Source organism: Pangasianodon hypophthalmus, chromosome 4 (genome assembly GCF_027358585.1).
Source record: "Pangasianodon hypophthalmus isolate fPanHyp1 chromosome 4, fPanHyp1.pri, whole genome shotgun sequence".
Lineage (NCBI taxonomy): Eukaryota > Metazoa > Chordata > Actinopteri > Siluriformes > Pangasiidae > Pangasianodon > Pangasianodon hypophthalmus.
In genome coordinates, this window is record NC_069713.1 from 17,455,999 (window position 1) to 17,483,966 (window position 27,968).

At 40.1% G+C, this 27,968-nt stretch overlaps 1 protein-coding gene across 1 annotated transcript; it reads left to right on the plus strand.

Annotated features, from left to right (window-relative positions):
* Nucleotides 1-108: 108 nt before the first annotated feature.
* ppp2r5b (protein phosphatase 2, regulatory subunit B', beta) lies at nucleotides 109-27,859 on the plus strand. Its single transcript, XM_026937161.3, has 14 exons — nucleotides 109-573; nucleotides 1,659-1,875; nucleotides 14,480-14,676; nucleotides 15,035-15,136; nucleotides 16,765-16,857; nucleotides 17,090-17,220; nucleotides 18,050-18,109; nucleotides 19,548-19,656; nucleotides 23,919-23,972; nucleotides 24,068-24,118; nucleotides 24,210-24,329; nucleotides 24,568-24,695; nucleotides 25,653-25,754; nucleotides 25,885-27,859. Exons 2-14 carry the CDS (start codon nucleotides 1,680-1,682, stop codon nucleotides 26,051-26,053), a joined length of 1,512 nt encoding a protein of 503 aa, XP_026792962.2. The 5' UTR covers nucleotides 109-573; nucleotides 1,659-1,679; the 3' UTR covers nucleotides 26,054-27,859.
* The last annotated feature ends 109 nt before the right edge of the window (nucleotides 27,860-27,968 follow it).

The following is a 27,968-nucleotide window of genomic DNA, read 5'->3' on the forward strand; positions in this document are numbered from 1 at the left end:
TCAAATGCGGAAATGGGGACTGTTGACTATCATGTGTGTTGTTGATGACTGAGGAGAGATGGATGAAGGGTTTTAGATGAGGCTGCTAAGCTCCTCCGCGCGTGAACATGATAAGGACGAGGCTGCAGGGACATGACTGATCAACACTCCCTTCATCTGTACTGCATCCGATCCTTAATCTCAACTGAGAGAGAGACAGAGAGAGAGAGAGAGAGAGAGCTAATGCGCTGTGTGTGAGGCCATGATGGATATGTGATGGAGCAATAAGAACAATGGCTCTGTGCGCATGCAGTGTGAGTCCCAAAATACCGCGGCTATAATGAGAGAGAGAGAGAGAGAGAGAGAGAGGCTGGAAGAGGGCTTGGAGGAAGGAGACACAGACGACGACTAGGCTGTAGCCTGCGAGACAGATAGATGATCATGAGCTCGGATTTATTTTAAAGAAACTGGGTGGAAAAAAGACATAACTCGGAATCGGTGCTGGTTGGATTAGTGCGCGAACAAGCGTGGGAAGGATTTAAAAAAAAAAAACAATAAACAAGAAACGTTTTGAGGTCGATAGCGCAAGCGCATGTGAGTAAATAAATAAATAAATAAGTAGAGACGGGAGGCGAGCGTCATCCGCAGTGTGTGTGTGTGTGTGTGTGTGTGTGTTAGCTTTTAGCCTCCATCTCCTTGCAGCACCTGCGCGCGCTCAGGCATCAGGAGACGGAGCGCGAGGAACCCAAACACGAGCAGCTACCAAAGCGCGGATCAGGAGATCGGTTTTTTGCCAATACTGAGTCACTGATCAAATCTATTTTTGGGGGGGAGCGATACATAGAGTGAGAGAGAAAGAGAGTGAGAGAGAAAGAGAGAGAGAGGTGGTTGTAACGGCGCGGTTGCCGCTGCTGATTGATGCACACATGTCCGCGGGGGTGAAGTCGCCATTCTCCGCCCTGCAGCGCGGATTCTCCGGCTCTCTGTGCGGACACCAGCGCTGATCCGGATCACACACTATTCATAACCGACTAGAAGCACCACAGGCCTGTAAGACCGGACCAGTGGCCTACAATTAAGCCACGGGATCAGTACCTGGCCTGATAGGACATCAAATCAATAACTGATGCAGTGTATTCTGTATGGACGAGGCATCTGACCGGATTTTTATTCCCCCACACCTATTTTCCCAGACCTCCAACATGGGACTACACTGATTGAAGAAAAAAAAACCCGGCATGTCGATCGCATCTTCATTCTATTCTTCATCCCGCGGCGATTTCTAGGCTAATCTCTCGAGCCTATAAATCTTTTACAAAAGACCAAATCCAGACTGATGACTTCCCAATGACGCCAATACGGCAGCGCATTCTTTATAGTAGCGCTGGATGTGTCTGTGCACCCCCATATTTCTATAAGTAGACCGCTATAGATTTCCTCATCGCTTGTTGTCTTGGAGATGTGCTTATTTTAAAGGCAGATCCCGGTTTTCTTGGAGGGCTTACTAAAAACACAGGGATCCGCCAAATCCAGCGCTGATCATTCTGTCCACATCCTGACTGGGCCAGTATTTACTTCACGCTTATTTCTGGTCAAATTCTTTATTTGTGTGTGTGTTGCTGTTTTGTCAATACAAGGCACTAAGGAACAGTTTTCTCTCACTGCCTTACGGACATCAGGCTTCTATCAGGCTCGCACCCATGGATCAGCCCACCAAGCTGCCCCCGTCGAGTCCGTCCTCGCCCACGGCGGCCTTCTCTGTGCCCAGTGCTGAGAAGGTGGATGGCTTTCCACGCCGCTCCATGCGTAGGGCCCGCCAGAGAAGGTCACACAGCTCGTCGCAGTTCCGTTATCAGAGCTCGCAGGTGGAGCTCACACCTCTGCCTCCGCTCAAAGGTAGGCCACAGACTCCTGGGACTATGCCTCCAGGCATATTGTCTATTAGAGAGCTCCTTCCATAAACATCCTTAAGTTCCTCTGTCCATTAAGATATCTGGATGGTAAAAGTCTTAAGTGCAGGGCTGCAGAGGAGCGGAGTCTGACACAGTCTGGCATTTTCCCTGCTCAACCACTTATAATTTGTATAGGAGATAGATAAAGAATAATATAGAAGATATAGCGCTATATAAAAACATACAATTACTAAATTACAATTACATCACACCAAATTGTGATGTCTATAACATTTGTTTAAAGTGTAAATGTTATGTTATTATACACACCTGGTCTAAACTTTATTCAAGACCCCATATATGACCAAATCTTCTAAAGAATGAGACAAGTATCAATTACTGAAATATGATGACCCGATCAAATCATATTTCATGGTTCTTTCAGCACGTTAACATTTCTGAGACATCCATTCATGCACATTAATAGGCAATGTTTTGGTGCAGGGTTAGATAATACACATGAAAATGTTCTAAATTTTTTTGTCCTTATATGTTGTCACCATTTGTTGACTCAGTATTGATGTCCATGACACATGAAACAACATAAATCATATTTTTCACAAGTGATAAAAAAATATGATTTATTTAGGCATCACACATGATTCATAATGATTCATATCAAGAGGTGCAATGGAAGAATGGTCAAGGACAGGAGCACACAAAATCACTGGGTTTCAGTATAAAACCTAAAAATCCCACATTCAGTCACTCTAAGGCATTTTTAGAAGAAGACTCCTTTATCACCTTATCACCTTGACAACTCAAGCTGCAAAGCAACATCGCTCAGGACACTGGTAGTGTTATGAAACAGAAGATAGCATCCTCCGCCACAGGATATTAAACATATTTCTCGATGAGTCACCAAACCATGGCCAGATGTATTCAAAAGTCAGTTTATTTCTTACCATCACTTGTAAGAAAGATGTCTCCTTTCATAATGATCACAAATATGACTCAAATTTTGTTCTTTTCATTTAGACACCCACAAGACATTTGTGATTCACATTTCAGCTGTATGATTCTCCTAGGATTCATCTGGGATTCTCTTTAGCTCCATTTCTAGGGTAGCAGGATTTGTCAGGACATGTTTGCATGTGAAAATGCAGATGTGAAATTGTTGCCAGTATATGTGACCATCCAGACAGTGCCCCTGTCCTTCTTTCACATCCTAATCCATCCTAATTTGTAGTGGCACACACATGAATACTCTAAGCAAGAGCAGCTCTGAAGGAACTCTACTGTGCTTCTAGTCTTTCATTAATTATATCTGACTAATAATACATTTAACCTTCATGCTCTCCATTGCACAATGGTTTTGGTATTGTATGTCTGTCGTATAATGTTCTCAATGCAATCCATGACTGTGCTTTTAACATTAACAATTACCTGTGCAAACATTTACACTGAGCACTCAAATTAATCTGTTGTGGCCACTTCTTGAGAGCTTAAAAGAGGAAAGCATTGTTTTTTTTTAATTCTTACTTTACTCACTGTCTAGAATTGTATACTAAGTAACTATAGGTAAAAAGCCAAAAGATTATGGTTATTTATTAGCATTGTTTTTTGTGAAATCTAGTTACGTATTTCGCATAGTGTGTGCTTAGGTTTCATGGACAATCCAAAGCCTAGTGTCTCCTGGTTGGTATGCTCCACATAGTGTTGCAGCTTTATGACTAAACCATGATGTTGCAGCCCTATAGCTGCATTTCAGCAGTTCTGCACTAAAGTGTGAACAACAGCAACAGCACTTACTGTGGCATTTACCATGTTTTTTTTTTTTTTTTCATGTAGTTGGTGTTGTACGAAGAAACTGGAAAACATGGGATTTTTGGAATATTTCTCTGTGTTAATATTGCATTTATTGCATTTGTGAACATTGTATCCTTGACTGATGACATTATGATTGTTATACTGCCCATGAAATGGCTTGAGAGATGTGATTTGATTCTGATTCTGATTAGTTCCTTTTAAAACAGGAAGTCACGGAAGGGGCATGTTATACAGTTTGACTGAAATCCCCAATAGCCAGTAGTGTTTGAGATACACCATATCTCCTGCCAACTCTAAAGAGACTCGAGAGTGGCTTACCAATTGGACTATATTAGAAGCCACAATTTTAAATAGAGCTTGTATTTAACTGGGTAGGACCTCTGACTGCCAATTTACTTATTGTCTTTGTCAACTTTGTCATGTTCGGTATCCTAGAGCATAGAATTCCAGCCACTGTGCCTCAGATTGGTACCGGCCATGGCAGTTTTTTTTAACCTATTCTCTGTGGCAGTGAGAGCATTACCTACAGGGGGAAAAGACTGTAAAAAAAAAAGCAAACTTTTTGGATAACTGTCTCTCACACAAATACACACACAAAAATACCCATACTAATGTGCCTTGATATGTCCAAATGCACATTAGCTGTATATTAAACTACACGTCACAGCACATAGTTCATCACAGTTAGTGCAGCCTGTAATGGTCAAGATAAAGATTTTTGAGGGGGAATGAGTGAAGACATACATGCATATAAACTCCAACTTTCTTTTCAACACACAAAGGATTGTTTGGAAGGAGAATCACATGGAGAAAGTTGCACAACCACAACTACACAAATAACTCATGTTTGATGTTACTGCTACTTTAGAGTGATAATAGATGGGGGTGGGACAAATGCATTCTAGGGAGGAGTACAGGATGAATCATCAAAAATTTTTTCACAGATTTCCCATTTTCATTTTGTCATTTTTAATATGTATGGTCTTATTTGTGTCTACAGCACCAAGAGACTCATATGAAATGTTCTAAAACACCATTTTTACTTTCCAAGTACCCTGACACCATGGGGCTAGTCTGTAAAAGGCCCCTGCTATGTCACACTCATCCTTTGGCCATTCTCATCAACCAGCGTGACCCTGGCAGTCCTCAGTTGTAGAGCAACAGCTATATACGTAACCTTCTGTTCTACCTTTTTGTCTACCGCTAGGGCTGTTTCCATCTGAAGTAGCAGAGGCCATGTATAACATTCGTCACAAAGGTTCATGACACATCCTGATGATGCACCTTTGCAGAATAAAAGGCAGCACTGATACTATACAGTGTCCCAAAAGTCTCCATACACAGGGTACTCTGTATGGAGCACCACATTGGTTGTGCCTTCGTCAATTCTCAGTTGGTCCGCAACACCTCCAGTCTTTTTGAATTTGTTAATTTGGCAACAGTGTTGTGTGTGATGTGCTTGCCATGTTTCCTGTAAAAATCCATTGCAACCTTGCAACTGCTTCCTGATCCAGCCATGAGAATGATTTCAATACATACCTTTTTTGTCAAAGGCATTCTTAAAGGCTATCTGAAAAAATATAAAATACAAACTAAGTGAAAAATTTTGGAAGACATTTTGCTTAAAAATTGTTAATTTCCCCTATATTTGGGACACTCTATAGTTTACTGTGAATGAAGCATCCTAATGAGAATGAAAATCACTTAAGCCCTGCTGCAGTTCTTTACTGTTCTTCTGAACATTTAAATACTGTAATCATCAGCCAAGGTGCTGATATTGTACTCTACTGAGGACAAGAATCTTGATACTCTACTCTGTGGATTGTAAGGATCACTCAAACTTACAACATAGCCCATGCGCTGCAATGAGGCAACATTCATTCTGTAAGATCTAGCAATATTAGACAGTGAACTCCAAGTGGTTGCATCACAAATGTTCACAAGTGACACTAGTACTGCTCAGGAGGTAACCATAGCGCACGTTGAATTGCATTTAATGGTATAAGGCGTCTCGGTTCAAGTATGCTCGAGTAATCCCTTCTTTTTCTCAATAGGCCAGTCTTTAGACAGCAGATCCTCTTTATGATGATTTTGTGCCCCCTGGTGATTGATGTAAAATCTTCTGCTGCTATTTCCCTTTTTGCCGGTAGAACACCTAAGGGAATACCTTAAAGTAGGAATCTCGAACTGAACCAATGCCTCAGGGCAGGTGCACATGCTCTTTTAAACAATACTCACACTTGCCTGTTGTGTGGCCACTCACAATTTCCTGACTACATTCATAATTGAGACAGCTCTGTCTTCTGACAAAAAGGCTTGCATGGCACACGAGTTGAGTTTCATGTCTATGAACTGCATAGTCTTCCCAGGTGACAAATGACCCTTTTGGTAGTCTGTGTAATCCTAGAACTTCCAAATGCAAGATCAGGAGTCCTGTCTTGCTGTTTGGACTGCCACTGCTTTGTATGTCACTTCGTGTATGTGGAAGAGGGGGAATCATTTGTGCTCCACAGCAATTGGAATGTGGAAATACACACCCTTTAGATCTATGGCTACAAACAAATCATGTTTGTTCACTACTTGCATCATGTCTAGTATATGAAGCATACGGAATAGCAGTCATTTTAAGATCATCGTTAAGATCCAGAATGAGGTGGATTCTGCCTCCTTTTTTTGGAATCTAAAAAAATCTTCAGAAGAACCTGCTCAGGATCTCTGGTCTGGGCAGTTACACTTCTGTTGCCTATTTTTCTAGTAATGACTGTACTTCTGCAGTCAGTCAAGGCAGTTGGCTTGGTATTGCACCTTTGTGGTGAGGACCCCTATGTTTGGCAGTGGCCAACAGTAAAATTGTGATCTATATCCTGTGGACATTGTGTTAAGTAGCCACTGATCTGTTGTTATCAAGCCCCAGTGCTTCAGTTGCAAAAGAGAGAACCATCCCTTGGTTGGCCATGCAATTCCAGAACTGATGCCAAGATCCCCTGGCACGTTCAGTAAATCATGCTTTAGAGACTTGGTCATTGCACTGTCTCTTGCGAAGCTACCTGCACCGGCGGTAGTGGTCTTTGAAACCCAACTCTGCGGGAATAATATGCCGGTGCACATGAGTGCCTAAAGGCAATCTGTTGCACCATGTGCTTTGTTCATGCCTCAGACAGAAGGAGTCAATCATTTAATGCCGTGTGGTCCTGTGTGCCAAAGACCTGCCCAGCATACACTTACACTTGCCAGTGTATCATGTTTTGCAGACCAGTATGTAATCTTTTCTATATTCGGGCTGTATGCACACGGCTTTATGAGCAAAGCTTTGTTAGGCAATACTACTAATGAGGTGACAAAGGCATAAAGCCTAAAGTTTCTGCATCTGTCATTATGGCCAGTATGCCTGCTTTTGGAGCTTCTATGTGCTGTTAAACATGCATATGAGCTCATCAGTAAAATCAGTACATTGTGAAAAAACATAAAATGGATTAGTCACTCGGCCAGCTGTGTCTGGTGGGTGACCCAGCTTTTATTTTATTTTACCCTCTGATCTTCAGACTGCTCTAATCTTTAATGTATAGGCACTCACAGTTTCTCTTCCATGGGACTGATCTGCCAAGTCCTCTGGACATTTCTTTTCCTGCCACTGCAACACAGTAAAGGAGCATGGGTGTTTTCTTCTGTGGCCATATCAGCTGCTCACTTCACTCCTTGCTGTGGCAGCACCGCGTCAAAGGAAGGTGATGATTAGCCAGAAGTATTTCCATAGCCTGAGAAGCATGCTCAATGCTCTTTAAATGCCTCTCACAGATGTTCATGTCCCAATCAGTTTGGGCATTGATCATATCCATCACTGAACTTCATCGGGGCTTGAAAGAACAAACAGCTGGCCATTGTGCCCTGAAATGCACAAGAGGTTGCAAGATTGAAAAAAAATTAAAACAATTCACGTTGAATTCAAGTTAAGGTTATAAGATTGTTTACGCTGTGTCTGCAGTACCAATGCTGCTTCACACTGATTCAAACAATAGTAATATCATCAAATATTAGAATTACTGGCACCCACAGTGAGCATTAACACAATCTAATGGTGCAGACTGACAATAACAATAAGATGATTAGTTAACATCAAAGGATTTGAGTCCTATACATAGCATCTTTGAATCCATTTCCTTAGCACCTCAACAAGGTATGGCAGTTGAGAACAAAAGGAAATAGTACCAATATGCTAAGCTATGCAGCTGGAAAATGAGGCTACAAAAATATTTTCTTTTACAAAAATGTGTAAGGGTAAGCAAACTCATAATATGCATATGAGTATTCCTGACGATGAAACATGCTGCTCAACTAAGACAGCTCATTTTGACTTTAAGCAACTGTGTTTCAGTTCACTGTTCACTTCGCACCTAGTTCTGGTGAACTGCTGATATCATATTATTATAACACTGACTGTTGTCTTGATATGAATCAGTAAACTGATCAGTCACGCTCTAGACATATAATACTGTGCATCTAACTTTTCTAACATATCCTAATAAATATAAATAGATGGATTTTAGTGAATAAAATCTCTCAAATCAGTTTTACTAGTCTGACTGATCGATCTATCTATCTGTCTGTCTGTCTGTCTGTCTGTCTGTCTGTCTATCTAACTTTGCATTGGTTCATACCTAATTTTTGTACATGTTGAATGAAACTTTGAGCATATTGCATTTCTTAATGTTGCCATTTTGTCAGCAGAATATTGTGATACATATTGTGTATCAAATGTCTTCAGGTATTATTTTGCTGAGTCAGCCACCACCAATGTACCTGTTTTTAACTTCTCAAAAAGTTTCTGGGATTTCATCATTATTCCATAGAACCTGGTATGTAGCTAAACAGTCATCAAGTTATGTCAGTGATTACTTCATTCATAGCTGATAGTCATATTGTTACATGCAGTTTAACTCTGTTATACAGATGTCTGAGTCTGAAAAGTGTAATTATTCTGTACTCATTTGTCTTTTTTTAAGTAAAATTAAAATTTAAAAGAGAGAGAATCTGACAGCCAAGCAGTATTGGGGTCAGTTGGCAACAGATCCTGATGGTATTGATCAAGAAAAAATAAATAAACTGTAGCTGAAAGAGAGTCTGTATATTCCAAATGTAGTCTGGTAATAGAAAAAAAGGTAATATTAAAAATGATCATGCTTTTTAAACCACATTTTACTTATACATCCTGTATAAATTAGTCCATTTCTAGATTACAGGGTAACATTATATTCCAGCTGTGCTTCATGTAATATGCACTACACTAATATATTTCTCCTTTTTGCTTTGTCACTACAGATGCATACTTACATCCACCTAATTTATACACACACAAGATAAATGAAGACACCTACAGTTTTGATCCAGATGGTTTACATCAGTGATCAGAGAGATCAAGCCAAAGACAGTTAACATAATAAACCACTGGTTTTATATGATAAAGAAATAGAAATATCAAAGGCAGTAATAGTCTATTAACAGGGATCTGATTGAATTAGGCCCTATGTGTATTGGTAGCATTGTTATTATTCCCAGCTAGACTCCAGCAGCGACTTGGCTTTAGCTGCTCCTCGTGAGTGAGTGTGTTTCTGTAAATAGCCTGTGTAGCCTGAAGCAGAGCTTTCTTTCACAATAAGCCACTCAGAACTTGTACTTCAGTCTTGACTGCTGAATAGAGTCATGGAGTTATAACTTCTGGTTTCAAGGAAATTTCGGTTAAATATTTGGTCCTCCTAATCGGGTGCTTTGAAGTGACACTGATTGGGTGTGGAAATAAATTGTACCTCTTGATGTTTTTTTTTTTTTTATTTGTATATTAAGTGAATAAGCAGTCATCATGTGTGTGTCTGTGTGTGTGTTCCACAACTCTGCAATGCATACTGTTAAGCCCTTTGTGCATGTGTGTGTCTGTGTTTGCATATCCATATAGAGCCAGCTGGAGAGAATGGTGTAGGGTTACTGGCAGACAGAAGGTTTGCTCTTTCACTGGCCTCCTCGGATCAATAAGGGGGATGAGAGAGAAAGAGAGAAAAAGCAGAAGAGTGGAGAGAGAATGGAGAGAGAGGGAGAGAAGTGTTGGGGGAATTGAATCTAAGGCAGTAAAGAGATGTCTAGCAAAAATAGTTTCAAAGCAGAAAAACTGCTTCTCATTTTGGGACCAGGAAGGAAAAAAGATCACTTGTGGTTTTTAAACGGTTTAATAACACAAGTCACAACCAGCAAATTATTCCTTTGTGTTTTGTTGTGCCCATATCTGATATCAGGACATTGTAGTGTAGTAATTCTTGTAAGAAAGGATTTCGGTCTTTTTAATGTATTTATTAATCAAATGAAGAGCTTTTAGCATAGGTTTCTTTTTGTGCATAAGCAAGCCTCCTGTAAATCTTGTTACTTTTGGTTTGCGATGTTCTTTTTCTCATAATTTTATTACATAATTTTAATTCCTGAAAAGTACTTTTGTTTACGTTTACAAAATGTTTCCAAAAAATGTTACGTTTAAAAATGTTACGTTTAAAAAAATAGTTTTAATGCCCTGCTGAATGGCTGAAAAGAGAAAACTTTTGCTTTCGCAGTCTTTCTGCAGTGCTGCTGTTCTTACCAATAAGCAACGAGGTGGGTTTGGCAGCCCTGAAAATAGAGCAACAGCTCAGCAGCCACCCAAACACTTTAACTGTTATTTAACGAGAGAGAGAGAGAGAGAGAGAGAGAGAGAGAGAAAAGGAGATGTACCTAAAGGGAGTGATGGAGGGAGGGTTGGGTGGGGGAAGAGGTGGAAGAGAGAGGTCTGGTAAAGGGATGACATCATCCCTGTTGCTCTCTCCACCCCACAGCCTTTTCCTTCATTTTATTCTCCCTTGGTCTCGTTATCTCTCTCTCTCTCTCTTTCTCTCTCTCACACACACTGCTCCCTCTCTCCTCCTCTGCCTTGCTCATTGGCTGCACTATATTTAGCTCCAGCTTTCAGTTGAAGATATTAGTGGGTGTTTAATTCAGTGATGGCCAGCCTTGCTGCAGAGAGGCTTCACCATTAAGACATTCATGGCCATGAATGATACATGTTGAATTATTGTAGTTTGCAATCTGTTGTAGCTGTTGCATCATATTAGCACACAGCAATTTAACATCTTTATTTACTTTTGTATATGAACCATTTGCCTTGTTTTTTGGTTGGGGGAGGGGGGATTGTAAAACCTAGCTCTTCTCCATTCCCTCCTCTCCTTGCCCATCTCCTCCCTCTCTCATTTTTTCCCCTGGAGAATTCTGCTCTTGTCTCTAGCAGAGTCATGCACTCTTGTTTCCATATCTCTCTCTCGCTCTCTCTCTCTCTCTCAAACACACACACACACGCACAAACACACAGTGGACCATGTGTATGGACTGTGTGTAATGTAGATGTAGGGGGTTATGGACTGTGTGTGCAGATGTTGTGGTTATGGACTGTGTGTAAGGTTAGGGATTATGAGTGTAGATGTAGGGGGTTATGGACTGTGTGTGCAGATGTTGTGGTTATGGACTGTGTGTAAGGTTAGGGATTATGAGTGTAGATGTAGGGGGTTATGGACTGTGTGCTCAGATGTTGTGGTTATGGACTGTGTGTAAGGTTAGGGATTATGAGTGTAGATGTAGGGGGTTATGAACTGTGTGTGCAGATGTTGTGGTTATGGACTGTGTGTAAGGTTAGGGATTATGAGTGTAGATGTAGGGGGTTATGAACTGTGTGTGCAGATGTTGTGGTTATGGACTGTGTGTAAGGTTAGGGATTATGAGTGTAGATGTAGGGGGTTATGGACTGTGTGTGCAGATGTTGTGGTTATGGACTGTGTGTAAGGTTAGGGATTATGAGTGTAGATGTAGGGGGTTATGGACTGTGTGTGCAGATGTTGAGGTTATGGACTGTGTGTAAGGTTAGGGATTATGAGTGTAGATGTAGGGGGTTATGAACTGTGTGTGCAGATGTTGTGGTTATGGACTGTGTGTAAGGTTAGGGATTATGAGTGTAGATGTAGGGGGTTATGAACTGTGCGTGCAGATGTTGTGGTTATGGACTGTGTGTAAGGTTAGGGATTATGAGTGTAGATGTAGGGGGTTATGGACTGTGTGTGCAGATGTTGAGGTTATGGACTGTGTGTAAGGTTAGGGATTATGAGTGTAGATGTAGGGGGTTATGAACTGTGTGTGCAGATGTGGTTATGGACTGTGTGTAAGGTTAGGGATTATGAGTGTAGATGTAGGGGGTTATGGACTGTGTGTGCAGATGTTGTGGTTATGGACTGTGTGTAAGGTTAGGGATTATGAGTGTAGATGTAGGGGGTTATGGACTGTGTGTGCAGATGTTGTGGTTATGGACTGTGTGTAAGGTTAGGGATTATGAGTGTAGATGTAGGGGGTTATGGACTGTGTGTGCAGATGTTGAGGTTATGGACTGTGTGTAAGGTTAGGGATTATGAGTGTAGATGTAGGGGGTTATGAACTGTGTGTGCAGATGTGGTTATGGACTGTGTGTAAGGTTAGGGATTATGAGTGTAGATGTAGGGGGTTATGGACTGTGTGTGCAGATGTTGAGGTTATGGACTGTGTGTAAGGTTAGGGATTATGAGTGTAGATGTAGGGGGTTATGAACTGTGCGTGCAGATGTTGTGGTTATGGACTGTGTGTAAGGTTAGGGATTATGAGTGTAGATGTAGGGGGTTATGGACTGTGTGTGCAGATGTTGTGGTTATGGACTGTGTGTAAGGTTAGGGATTATGAGTGTAGATGTAGGGGGTTATGGACTGTGTGTGCAGATGTTGTGGTTATGGACTGTGTGTAAGGTTAGGGATTATGAGTGTAGATGTAGGGGGTTATGAACTGTGCGTGCAGATGTTGTGGTTATGGACTGTGTGTAAGGTTAGGGATTATGAGTGTAGATGTGGGGGTTATGGACTGCGTGTGCAGATGTTGAGGTTATGGACTGTGTGTAAGGTTAGGGATTATGAGTGTAGATGTAGGGGGTTATGGACTGTGTGTGCAGATGTGGTTATGGACTGTGTGTAAGGTTAGGGATTATGAGTGTAGATGTAGGGGGTTATGGACTGCGTGTGCAGATGTTGAGGTTATGGACTGTGTGTAAGGTTAGGGATTATGAGTGTAGATGTAGGGGGTTATGGACTGTGTGTGCAGATGTTGTGGTTATGGACTGTGTGTAAGGTTAGGGATTATGAGTGTAGATGTGGGGGTTATGGACTGCATGTGCAGATGTTGAGGTTATGGACTGTGTGTAAGGTTAGGGATTATGAGTGTAGATGTAGGGGGTTATGAACTGTGTGTGCAGATGTTGAGGTTATGGACTGTGTGTGTAGATGTTGAGTTTATGAACTATGCATATAGATGCTGGGGTTATGGACTTTATGTGTAGATGCTGAGTGTATGGACTGTGTTCCTAAATGTTGAAGTTATGGAATGTGTGTGGATGCTCAGGTCATAGATTGTGTGTGTAGATATTGAGTTTATAGATTGTGTGTGTAAATGCTGAGGTTACGGACTGTGTGAAGATATGTTGAGTTTATGGACCTAATAAATCTAATAAAACATTAAAAACATTATTTAACAAAGAAAAAATGTATAATCATTGATATGGTCAAATTTTCTGTAAGGAGATGTTTATGTAACCTTTATGGAAGGATTCTCCAGTGTGAGCAGTTTGTGATAGATGAATACAACTTTTTGGGATGTGCACCAGGAAAATAATCAACTTAGAGTTGGTAATGGATCACACTTCTATGTCATTAATTATTTTTCTATAAAGCACAATCCATTGTGTTTCATTCTTTACATGATTTTCATTTCATTCTAATTATATATTCAGTTTATGTCAAAGCCACTACTACCCTTTGCAGCTCTCCTGCTGAAGCATAATCTTCATTTTTCCTCCCCATGTGTATCACAGTAAAAACCATGACACACTTTCTTCTAGTTCATAACCTCAACAGTACATTACATTACACCACATAACCACTACATGTGCAGCTATAACTGTGCAGTGTGAGAGTCCGTGTTTGGATCACTTTAACTAGTAGAAACATTTCATACACGATTGATTGTCAGGATCTATGTTTCAGTTTATGTCCAACCTATTCAATTCCTTTCCAGACAAAAGTGTATGGTTGCCCCCTGCCCCAACCATCCCCCCCACCAACTGCCTGCTCCGCCCAATTCTTCTCCTCCTAATTTTGTGAATTCCCACCCACCAGCCAGCTCTCCCCTATCATACAACAGCTACCAACCAGGGAGGCTGAAGGCTAACACATGTTTTTGCTGAGAAATGTGGCACAGTTGCATCTTTTCAAACTGCTGGTCATGCTGCATCACTGGGCAGAGTAACACACTCGGAGGAAAGCGCTATTTGCCCTCTTTCTCATACATTAGCTCACAGACACCTATTGCTGTTAGTGTAGCCAGCTAGTGTCACTGTGATTGATAGGGGAGAAAAAGCATGCCACCCCTCTCACCCAGTGAGCACAGACAATTTTGCTCCCTTGGATCCTAGCCAAGGATGGCTGTGGTATTGTCGGAATTCAAACTTGCAATCTCTTGATGATAGGATGAATGCTTTTCTGTTGTACCACTCAGGAGCCCTGTATGTTTTGTTTTATTTACCTTTTATTTATTTTTTTTTACCCAATTTATTTTTTTCTCTTCACCTTATATTAGTTATATAAACTGTTATATAACTGTTATATAAACTGTTAAATTGTTTAATCTGTTCCTTCTCTATCTTTTAGATGCCCCAGTGGCAGAGCTGCATGATCTGTTCTGTAAGAAGCTGCAGCAGTGCTGTGTGCTGTTTGACTTCCTGGACTGTGTGGCTGACCTGAAGGGGAAAGAGATCAAGCGTGCGGCACTAAATGAGCTGGTGGAGAGCGTGGCCACCAGCCGCGGTATTCTCATTGAGCCCCTCTATCCTGAGGCTATCAAGATGGTAAGAATCACACCACTGAATTAATTATAGAAATAACAATATGATTGTGTTGGAGGAGAGAAAGATGAAGATAAAGTTGTCTTGAATAAGTTATAAATGGGGTGATTTTGTGGTTTTATATTATTTTCTTTTACTTGGCTATGTGAATGTTGGAATAGATGTCTCTGTTATTTCATTAGAAAGGAAAAATGTATTAAAAACATAGTGGTGGTTTGCTTGGTACGTTTTTGTGTATGTTATCTTTTTAGAATTTTATATGTGCGATAGATGTTGGCTAATTGACCTGTGCTGGGTATTCCTGTGAGTTATTAAAATTGAACTGATCAAAAAATTTTACTGGCTCCACCCATATCTCTAGATCTCAGTGAACATCTTCCGTACTCTGCCGCCCAGTGAGAACCCAGAGTTTGATCCAGAGGAGGATGAACCCACACTGGAGGCCTCCTGGCCCCATTTACAGGTTCTCACAAACTCACATTGTTATAATCCTGAAAACAGGTTGTATTAGCTAATAAACTGAGAAAGCCCATTGTATTTGTGATTTTAGACTGTAACACAAGTTCAGTATCCTTTACTTACAGTTAGTGACCTCCATTTCTCAAAGCTCTGGAGTGAATCATGGGGAAGAGCCTGGTCGTTAATGGGTGTAAGAACTGAGTGTGATGGAAATTACATTATGATAATGGGAAACCATAATATCAGGACACAAAAGTGTAGACAATTCAGGAAGAGAGAGGTAGAAAGCAATTAACATTACGACAACAGCCTTTTCCCTAGAATTGGAGTTAGAAATACTGTGGCTACATTCACTGAGGAGATGATCAGAAATACAAAATACAGAAATATAAACTAGAAATACACAATAAATACCATTAAGGCCAGTAGAGCACAGAAAACAATGAGTGCATGACCATGTTATGCATGAGAATGTCTACATGCTGGGTAAGGTTGAAACAACCTAACACATGCATGAATTCTGGAGAAAATGAGCATTTAGCGTCCTCAGAAGATGCATTTTCATTTACTCTGAGACTTTTCTGAAAAACAGCAGCCAGTCGTCCCCTTTCCCTTTCAAACAGAGTTTAGATATTCAATTTTACCCTGGGGGTCAGCATGTTAAAATGTAAATAGTCTCCTGGCCGTTGCCAGGTTTCAGTCAGCAAAAGAAAGTCTAAGTGTTTTTCTTAATGATTAGGTCATTAACTAGTGATGCTTTAATGGCCTTGGAGTGAGAGTTTAGACATGCTAAATGTGCATGATTAAAAGAAGGGATACATCCATATGTCTAATATACACAATGGGTGAAGTTCATATATCCTTGTGCCAATAGAGACGAGTAGTTGTGTAGTAAACTTACCTGGGACACCAAGCAATGCTAATTGCACTGCACAAATTACATGTCTCAGAATCAAGGTGAGCATGAATGTTTAAGTTCAGGTGTGGAGTGTGTGATCTGTATCGGTTCATGACAAAACAGCCAATCCAAAAACAGTGATTCCAAGGGGAATGTGAAAGTATGAATTCAGTCAAGAGTCAGGCATAGTAAGGATCATTTATTGGGCCAATTTCATAAGCAAAGGCTTGATGACACAAAAAGATAGCCAACACCATATCTTGTTAGTCAAACACCAATTCCACACACATACCAGCATGACTGAGGGAATGAAAGCAGCAAGACTAGTATAGACAACAATGAGACCAGTGATTACAGCTTACAGAGGGGATAGAGGTTCACTCTGTGCAGATGCAATAAAAACGGCAAAGGGAGGTGGGAAAGGGTCAGCTGGGTAGCAACAGCCAAAAAAAAAGGACCAGTGAGGATAAAATGGGGTCCAAAAAGCTCAACGGCGTCCAAAATCGGCAAAGAATCCACACAAAAAAGCAGAAAAAGAATGACCTGAAAACATTGCGAAGCATAAAAAAGTGAAAGAAAAAGTATCAGTCGAGAAGCAGAAACCATATGAATTCATTTGTATCACAAGATATCACCATTTTTATCACCTGATAACTGATGGAATGAAAACAGTTGTTGGTGTGCTTGTAGTTACATGAGGTCTTTTCTAAACTGTAATTTCTCCCTTTATCTAGTTGGTCTATGAGTTCTTTTTACGCTTCTTGGAGAGTCCTGATTTCCAACCCTCCATGGCCAAACGTTATGTGGATCAGAAATTTGTTCTGCAGGTACAGTGTCTCAACCTGAATGAACCTGGAGATTGTGTGTGTATGCTTGTAGGTAGCATATATTTTCTGTCATAATGACTGAGTGTATCCCTCACATATGCCTACCATACTGGGTTTTTGTCCTTGGTATAGCTGCTTGCTTTTGCTTTTAGTGAGGTCATTTATATCAGTTGCAGGTGGTCTGTATGCATGTGAGATGACTTGTTTTGTGGATATATTGTTGTGTTGCAAGTTGCTGGAGCTGTTTGATAGTGAGGACCCCAGAGAGAGGGAATATCTGAAGACTATACTGCATCGTGTCTATGGCAAACTGCTCGGCCTCAGAGCGTACATCCGGAAACAGATCAACAACATCTTCCTCAGGTTAAAGGCACACAGACATACCTTGTATTATTGGTCTATAATGATTAAGATCTCAGCTGAAATACAGCGATATCATGTTCTTTTAACAGCTTAGATAACCATAATACCTATCGGGAAGCTGCAATATGAGATATACTATATGGCCAAAACTATGTGGATGCCTGACCATGACCCCCATATGTGCTCCTTCCCCATACTTTTGCCATAAAGTTGGAGGCACACAATCCTCTAGAATGTCTTTGTATGCTGTAGCATTACAGTGTTCCTTCACTGGAACTAAGGGGCCCAAACATGTTCCAGTATGACAGTGCTACTGTGCACAAAGCAAGGTACATGAAGACATGGTTTGTTAAGGCTGGAAGGGAATAACTTGAGTTCCCTGCACAGAGCCCTGACCTCAACTCCACTGAACACCTTTGGGATGAACTGGAACCCTGACTGCACCCCAGGCCACCTCACTTGACATCAGTCCCCTACCTCACTAATGCTCTTGTAGCAGAATTAGCACAAATTCCCACATCCATGCCCAAAATCTAGTGGAAAGCCTTCCCAATAGAGTGGAGGCTGTTATAGAAGCAAAGATGGGGCCAACTCAATATTAATGCCATGCCCTTGGAATAGGATGTTCAACAAGCACACAAGCACATATCATGGCCACATGAGCACATGGTGTCGTGGCCAGGTGTCCACATACTTTGGCCATATAGCATCTCACTTTTTTTTTTTTTACATAAATGGCTCTTTTAATGACCAAGTAATTTACAATAAGTAAATTAAAATTATATATTACTAAATCTCATGATATATAATCTGTTTCTCAATTGTACAGGTTCATTTATGAAACTGAACACTTCAATGGAGTGGCTGAACTGCTGGAGATTTTGGGCAGGTACATGTTCAGTACTGCTGTATATATGAAATGTGAAGTTTGTAAATGCTTATAAATCATGTTTGAAAAGAAAAACCTTTGCAGCAGTGCTGGGTTTATTGTAGCAGTGTCTTTTATTTAGTTTCCGATTGGAATACCACTTATTTACAAATTATTCAAACCTTAAAATGAGTTACATCACTAATTTTGATGTCTTTTGCCTCAAATAGGAAAGTCACTACTCATTCAGTACTTGCACGCAGGACTAAATATAGCATCTTATAAAATTATACAGTATCGCTATCCTATGGGAACAAAATATAATTTTATGCATATTTGAAGCATGGCAGTAACTAATCCAAGGATGCTGGTAATTGCTTGAGTGCTGCTTTGAGCAGTGCGTGGGCCAGTGAGTCAGACCCTTAGCAAGGGTTTAAACTTTAGCGCTATCTACATTCCACCTCACAGCACTTTACTATTTGTGGTTCTTTTCTGTAATAAGAGCTACTATGCAATTTAGAGCTGTGTTTTGTGTCTACAGTGTCATTCTCCTACAATTTGTCTCATTGCAAACAGAATGTGGCTTTTTTTCCTAAGCATACTGCGAAACAAAAACAAAAGCCAAATTTTGACAGAGTGAAAGATGAGGGGGAGAAGATGGAGAGAGGAGTAGGAGAGGTAGAGGATGAGTCAGAGAGGGGCTAGGGATGGAGGGCTGCATTCAGGTTGATGCTTGTGCTATTTTTACCGCCACCCACGCTTTTTGCTCTGATAACAGAGCAACAGAGTCTGAGAGTAATAGAAAGAGAGAATGAGAATGAAAGGAAAAAGATTGACAGTAGCCTTTCTGTCACTTCACATGTCCTCCTCCCTCAAAGGAAATGTGAGTGGGAATGAGAGGAGTCAGTGGGAGGAGTGAGGAGGATATGAATGTCAGAAAGAGCGAAAAGAGAGCAAAAGAGCCTAGTAAAAATGAATTAAACAAGGGTGAGGAATGCCTGAGGAACTTTATATTGTCAGGTGGAGAAACAAAAGGAGTATGCAATAAAAAAAGGAAAAGAGGACACAGCTTATCAAACAAGAGTGTGTGTATATATCTGTGTACAAGATGAGTAACTGAGGAGTAGAAGCGTTGGTGGGTGGGGGTTGTAGAGACTTAGCTATTGAACAGAAGCGTGGCGAAATATGTGTGTACAGAGCATCATCAGGTCTACTGATACTAATCCTGTTTGATCTCCCTCCCTCTGCCTCCTACCCACTTCCCTCTGTCTGCTGTCTTCACTCTAAAATGCTGTTCTGTTTCTGGTCTATCATTTCCTCTTTTTACTGCTCCTTTCCCCCACATTTCTCCTGTCTTTACTGCACCTTTCCACATTTCTCCTCTCCCCTCTACCCATTACCTATCTAATTCTCTCCCTCTCCTCACTCTTTTCCTCTCCTCTCTCCTCTCCTCTTTTAGTATCATTAATGGCTTTGCTCTGCCTCTGAAGTCAGAGCACAAGCAGTTCCTGGTGAGGGTCCTAATCCCCTTACACACTGCCAAATCTCTGTCCATCTTTCATGCACAGGTTAGTGTCACACACACATGCCTCTTACATGTGTACACATACACACACACACATACTGTATCTTAGCGTTCACAATCATGTGAATTTTCTGGCTTCTTTGCACAATGTGAGCATTACTCAAGGTGAAACTTTATTCACCCTACTTCACTACAGAATATACAGTACTTAAAAAACTTGATAAACCAGACTTATGTACTTTTATTCAAAAAATGCTGATTCCGCCCTAACTGACAGAAAACGTACCAAATTTGTGTTTTCCTGATATACACCGATCAGCCATAGCATTAAAACCACTGACAGGTGAAGTGAATAACATTGATTATCTCATTACAGTGGCACCTGTCAAGGGGTGGGATATATTAGGCAGCAAGTGAATAGTCAGTTCTCGAAGTTGATGTGTTCGAAGCAGGAAAAATGAACTAGAGTTAGGATCTGAGTGACTTTGACAAGGGAAAATTGTGATGGCTATACGACTGAGTCAGAGCATCTCCAAAACAGCAGGTCTTGTTGGGTGTCCTTGGTTTGCAGTGGTTAGTACCTACCAAAAGTGGTCCAAGGAAGAACAACCGGTGAACTGGTGACAGGGTCATGGGTGCTCAAGGCAAACTGATGCGTGTGGGGAGAGCAGGCTAGCCCGTCTGGTCTGATCCCACAGAAGAGCTACTGTAGCACAAATTGCTGAAAAAGTTATTGCTGGCTATGATAGAAAGGTGTCAGAACACACAGTGCATCATAGCTTGCTGCGTTTGGGGCTGCGTAGCCACAGACCTGTCAGAGTTCCCATGCTAACCCCTGTCCATTGCACATGAGTGTACCATGCACATGAGCATCAGAACCATGGAGCAAAAAAAAAAAAAATGTATGTACATATATATATATATATATATATATATATATATATATATATATATATATATATATATATATACATACACATACATACATATACATATATCATACACAACCCAGTCCTTACCCTGGGGGGTGCCTCAAAACAACACAGAAGCCTAGCAGCTCTTCACGTCATGATCAGCTAACAAACAAATTTTGCTAATGTTAGCAATACTTGCTGCTGAGATCAACTTTCCATTTGTCCCATAACATAGCTAGTTAGCTAACATAGTTACAAGGCAGCATGACAGAGAGTTTTCGCTGCATTGCCGCTTGTTGAAGAGGTAGTATATGTAGTCAAATGGATTAGGACAGTCGATTATCAGTATAAATAAAAACAAATCTTCTTAATGAAGCATAGACACAATAACATTCATGCAGTTATTCGGTCCACACAATGGCAGCAACTATACAGTGTGACATCATATGAAACAAGGAAACATCTACACATGTTTGTTTTTGTGACATTTCAGGTCATAGGATTATAGATTTGTAAAATATATACTGAATCTATGTAATTATCTATGTACTGCATAACAAGAGTTACACCTAATCCTAATCCTAATTCTAACTCTAAGCCCAGTAACCACACACACACACAAAAAGGTTTTACCCTTTCAGTTTTGAAAAACGAAGCACACAGCTTTTATTAAAAGCACTTCATCTTGTTAGGATTACCTTGCTGGTCCTCGTAAGACAGGTCGCATCTGTTTTTTGATGATTTAATTACATAGTCAGGACACACGCATATACACACAGACACACACAGACAGAGGGTACCATGAGATGCCACAGTGGGGTGCTGAAGACATGGAGCTTCTAAGGATTCTCAGTAAGAGAAAAACGGGCGGGGAGTTGAATGTCATACCAGTATTTGTCAGCATATGCACTTATGTATACATGGCACTTATTTATCCAACACAGTCTACTAAGAAAGGTGGGCTCTCAGGAGCCGAGTAACAGTCTTTGTGTGTAGACAAGTGTGTGAAAGGAAGGTTCTTAATGGTTCATAAATATTAGCAACATCAGCATCACCATAAACATAAACAAAGGACACTTTTGACAGTGAAAGATAAGAGGTGAACTTATCAAATAGGTTCTCTACCACAAAAATAGCTACATTAACTGGTATATAAGTCATACAATTATTACATAATGGGGGTTCTATTTAGAGTTGGTTAAAAGTAAAAACTAACTGACGAGTTTCATAGTTTTGTCAGAAGATGGGACAAAGGTTTATTGACAGTAACCTAAAAAAAAATTATGCTATAGCTGAGATTAGTGAGGAAACAACTCAGTCTATTGTAAGGAAGTGCTTTGCATGTAGCGGTAGAAATTACAGCGTTCCTGGGCAGTGACTGAGCAATTTTATATTCTTCCATGTCAGATTTGAGCTCACTGCACTGGCTTCTCACTCCCTGAGCTTGGTTTTACTACACTACAGCCTTGCTACACTGACAGCCTCTCATAACATAACTGACAGTCTTCCTCATGTGAACAAGAAAAATCTCTGTTCCTTTTTTATAACCATCAAAAATGAGGATTCTGGTCTATTTACATAAATGAGGAAAAATCAAAAATGAGGATTCTGGTACATTTCATACAACACACTGTGTGTTTATTATAAGATCTCTATGGAAATGATACGGAAATAATGTCTTGTGCTGTACAGTGATAGGACACTCCCCGAATGTTAACTAATTAACTCTATTCTAACCAGTTACGCTTTTGCTCTTCCTTAAACATCGATTATGTCCTGGAAGTAAATAGAGACCCAACAGAATGTTGTATGTATGCTATACAAAGGTGAAATATCACTTCTGAAAAATATTCCAGCTTTTTTTTTTCCAGCTGATCTCTGTCCACTTCAGATTACCACAGACAATAACTTTCTTTGTACTAAGAAATGAATGAAAACCCAGTTGACTTGAAACTCACTTAAATGGGCTGATTTGTGGAAATCTATCACTAAATATTTCAAATATACAGCTGTATAATGCAAATTCAAAACTACAGATGTTATAGTATATCATTGAAGGTCTTACCAAAACTGTTCTTACAGTATGTAACTTTCCAGTATTGGAGCAATACAGTAAAAAGTCTTGGTTAGTTACATTTCCCCAGAGATTTCATCGTATCACTTCTGTGTTCATGTGGCAATGCATACCCACAACTTCTTTCCTCTAAAAAAGCGTGGTCCCATCTGTGAAAAGATTATACAGATTCAAATTAATTTTCCAATTTCCTTTGGCTAGAATTAACAATAACTTTTTTTTTTTTTTTTTTTTTTTACACTTTGACGTTTATATTGAGATCACTCTTGAACTGCTTACACTATCTGCTGGCTCCATTTGGTCCGTGGGAAGGTGCACACCACACATGCAATTAAAAACACGCGCACAAACACACACACACACACACATACTCTCGAACAGTATCCTGCAGAGAAAAGATGAAAGTAAGGGAAAAAAGCAAGAAGCTAGATAAATGAAGTAGATGAGATTGATTTTGTAATTACAGCATGAATTATTTAAGTTTGTGTGGAAAAAAGGGTTGGGAAAGTAGCAAGAGAGCCTGACTCAGGGACCAGTGGAAGCAGCAAGAGGGTTAATTATGCTGTTCAAAAGCGCTTTGTCGCCCTCAAGAGAAACAGTCTACATGACATCAGTTCTTCCGAGACAAAGTCACTATTCTTACATCTAACATGGCACCTTGCTATGACAGAAAGGCAACTGAAATACATATACCAATGTCACTAGGGCATCTGATGATGAAGGGACGACAGAAAAAATGGATGGATTCAAACAGACGCCTTGTCAGGGTGTGAGAAACTAAAGTCAGTTACAGAAAAAAACACCTTCTTATAATTACTTTTAAGTCTTCCCTAGTGTAGTAGTTGCCAGTTTCTATTCATTCTCCTGGTACCATGAAAGCTGCCAGATATAGTGAAGACAAGTAAAGATAGACATCACATCTTTTTAAGATGCCAAGTGCACAATGTTGTAAAATAGTTTCACACCTAAGCAACGCTCTCTTGGTCTAAGTCTGTATACTTGTTATAACAAATGACCACAATGGAGCATTATCGTTCAGGATGCAACTATCAGGAGCGTCAGACAGATAATGATTATGAAACACACACACGCTTTTAAACTTTTAGATTTAGTTTTAATAACACCATTGAAGACAACTATGTCCTACAGTATTCATGATATTTAAATGATGAACACTGGTACACTGTTACCTTACAATGGGGTTTGAACTATCTTGATTAATGAGGGAGCTTTTAGTAAAAGAGAAGCAATAGAAAAGGTCAGGGTTGAGAGCAGCCATTCAATAAAGTCTCATTTTCTGTCCTTTCTGTTCTTCAGCTTGCCTACTGTGTTGTGCAGTTTATGGAGAAAGACGCAACTGTTACAGAATATGTAAGTCACTGCAACACAGAAAATGCATGCAAGAATGTGAGCTTTGTGTCTTCTTCATTCATTTGTACCCTGAATCTGTATATTTTATATTTCAGATCATCAGAGGGTTGCTGAAATACTGGCCTAAAACATGCACTCAGAAAGAGGTGAGAAAGTCAAATCATGGATGGATGTGGTTTGTGGTAGACAATGGACATAGTGGTAGACAATGTGTGTACAATTCTGGATTGGTTTTAGGTAATGTTCCTGGGGGAGATTGAGGAGATTCTGGATGTGATTGAGCCATCACAGTTTATCCGTGTGCAGGAGCCACTTTTTAAGCAGATTGCCAACTGCATCTCCAGCCCCCACTTCCAGGTCTGTCCCTTGTGTAACCCTTGTCCTCATGATCATAATTATCTACACACTACCATGCACCACTCACATTTTAACAGAACTGGGGCCTGCAGTGTATTCACTTCCATCTGGTTCATAGCATTCATGGGAAATCCAACTGTATTCTGTCTGTATTCTGTAGAAGTCTGAGCTAAGAGCTGGTAAAGTAGAAGTGTTACCCATCTTCCGGTTCTGAACTGTGCCTCTGTGTGTGTGTCAGGTTGCAGAGCGGGCTCTGTATTTCTGGAATAATGAGTATATTCTGAGTCTGATCGAAGAGAACTGTCAGGCCATCCTGCCTCTGGTCTTTGGCACGCTTTACCGAGTCTCCAAAGAGCACTGGAACCAGTAAGTAGCACACACAGTAACCTTGACTCTAAGCAAGAACATTTTTAGAAACCCCATTTTTTGGTGTTTGGTAGATGAAATAAAATTTCTAGTAATTAGAGGACACTACAAAACACCAAAAAAAAAAAAAATGCCATGATCACTGTACTGCTCAGACTACAAGACATTTATAACTTGTGAGTGTGTGAGCAGTGCACGTACACTCACTGTGAAAACTGCTTATCATGTGACTTTGCCAAACTTATGGAGAGCTGCAGTTAATGCTCATGCAACATGCACTTTTCTTTTTTACAATTTTTTACAGCCAGTATTTTTCTTACAGTTATATAGTAGAGAATGGGGAAACATTAAACAAGTATTTGTGGTCTTGCCATTTTCTTGTCCAGTCAGCTCAGAGTGTGTGCATACCACCCTGAGATTCTTCCTTACTGCTCACTGCTGTTCTTACACAAACGCTTTTTCAAATACGCTGGAAAATATTTGTACATCAGTGACTGCTCAAAAGATTGCGTAAATCAAATCACTGAACTGCAAAAAAATGTAGTGTGCATTCAACATAATCAAATTCTGTGACATGTCCTGGTCCTTGACTGATGCTCCTTAACTATATTTGTTAGTGTGTGTTTGATATAATCATCTACTGTAGCCCTTTACAGATTGGATTAGTTTTATATGGGTAGGTGGGGTAATGTAATTATTATGGGTGTATCTCTGGGATTTTAATCCCGTCTGACTCTGTCATGTCAGTAATTTTTTTGGAGAGCTGGAAAAATTCATACTATAAAAAGGACCAGTAGAAATAACTGCAGGTAATATATACCCATCCTAATTAACAGTACGACATATCAAAAGTTCCTTAATTCACTGATTAATGATTGATAAAAAGTAGCAATTTATGTAATGTATCAAGAGTCATTATTGAGAAATCTACTGGATGTTTTTCCTTCTCTTCATCAGAACTATTGTGTCACTTATCTACAACGTCTTGAAGACCTTTATGGAGATGAATAGTAAGCTTTTTGATGACCTTACTGCCTCCTACAAAGTGGAGAAACAGAAGTAAGTTTGTAGGGATTCTCACTACAGTAACATGTGTCAGTGTAACTTTTACAGTGTGGTATCATTTTTAACCTTCTCTACTTCCTCACCTCTCTTTATCATGACTCTCTCTCCATGGCTTTCTCTGTAGGGAGCTGAAGAGGGAGAAGGAGCGTGCTGAGTTGTGGAAGGGGCTGGAGGAGCAGCAGGAGCGGAGGCTGCAGAGTCTGGGGGAAGCAAGTCGCAACCAAAAGAACCTGCAAGAGCGAGAGAACCTGAGCAAGAACGAGCCGGAGAGCAGCGCTGCCAATGCCACCTAGAACACACACACACACTCACTCACACACACACACACACATACACACAGACAAATGCACAAGCCAATATGTACAAACATGGAGAACATAATAACACACACTTTGTTTTACTGACAGTTTTTACTCTGGAACTTACCATCACCTCTTAAAACATACACACATACACACACACACACAGATACACACACAAATCATACAGACAACATTGCTGGAACAATCAGAGAGAACAAACCAACAGCCAGTTGTCTATATGTAGATATACAAGCCACTCTCACACTCACACACATAGAAGTGAGATGTAAATGATGCAGAAAGAAAAGATGAGTACCTCTCACTCTTCATGCCTTTTATTCATTTCCGCTGTCTCGATACATATCGTACACGCTTCTTACTCAATCTATCGCTTTCACTGCTTCCCTTCTGTTTCTCTCTTCCTCTCATTGACACTAAATGTATACATGCATACACACACTGATACCTACACACAATGAAGACACAAGCAGAACAAACAAGTACACACAATACATGCACGGACACATGAATGGATTGGAGTCACATAAACAGGCACGACACACACACACACACACACACACACACACACACTGTCATCAGTTAAACTCTGGAACGGGTCTAATCTCGCTCGGGACCTCTCTCAGTCCCAGTGTCATGTCCTCCATTCGACTTACACACTCTCCCAAAAGATGAAGCAACATGCTGAAAATGATGATGATTATGAAGAATTATGATGAAGATAACTCTGTAAAAGTAATGGTTATAATGTTCTTATTACAGCTTATTCTATAAGTAACACTTCTATTGCTATTTCAACTGATGTTTTTATATATACATATATATAAATATATATATAAATATAATATCTATGTCCGATTATAGTGTTGGTGGGGGTATTCTAGTGTAGCACCTCTTAAACATGACAAAAGTATGCTGCTAGACTAAACTTGTTCTGATGTGAAGACAAAACATTACACTAGTCCGTTCTTCTTCTGGGGTTTCTTTAAAAAAAAAAAAAAACATCCAAAATGTATTACTTTAGCAATATTCTCATCTACTTTGAATGTGTGTCAGCAGTTTTCTTTGGAAACCATACCGCCTACTTCAGTACACATAGTTCTAAAGATGGGGTTGATATTTTGTTGATTGTTTTAATTTTTATTTTTGTATAACAGTTTGGCTGTTGATATTTATTAATATTTATTTCATATTGTGACCATCTTGGAGCAAAAACTTGATGAACAAGACTGGAAGTGACCGTATGCTTGGGCGTACTTAAGTCTGGGATGGATTGTCAATGTTTTGATGTTGGATGTTGGTTCTGTACCAGCATATTCCATGACTTTCCTCTGTTTTCCTCTGAAAAAAAAAACAAAAAAACAAGAAAGGTGTAGAAAAACCATCTCATTTTGTTATTGATTTTGTAAAAGGTGCAGTTCATTTCCCCATACTTCCTCCATTGAGAAGGGTTAGATGTGAGAGAGTCAGTAAGGCACTCAGTAGAGTAGAGAGAAGGCAATACATGAACTGGAGCTGTAAGCATAAGTAGCACCACTTCAACTAGAATTGCACTGTCCTCTTGATGTTTTGTGTTTAAATATAGCAATGTATTTTTGGGGGACCAACGGCTTTGGGATATGAATGTATAAAAATATGGGATATAAACATGAAAATGTCTGTTGAAGTGCTTCAAATGGAGAAATGAGTGTTATATGTCGTTATTCGCGAAGCACACACAAAACAGAGAAGAAAAAAAATGGCTACCTCAGATTCACTGATTGATTGCTCACCCTTTTGCAAACACAGACTTTCCGGTCTCTCAGACAAAGAAAATAAAGGTAACAGTTGGTAACACATTCTGGTAGATGTAGAAACTGAGGCAGGTGATCAGAAACATGGTGCTAAG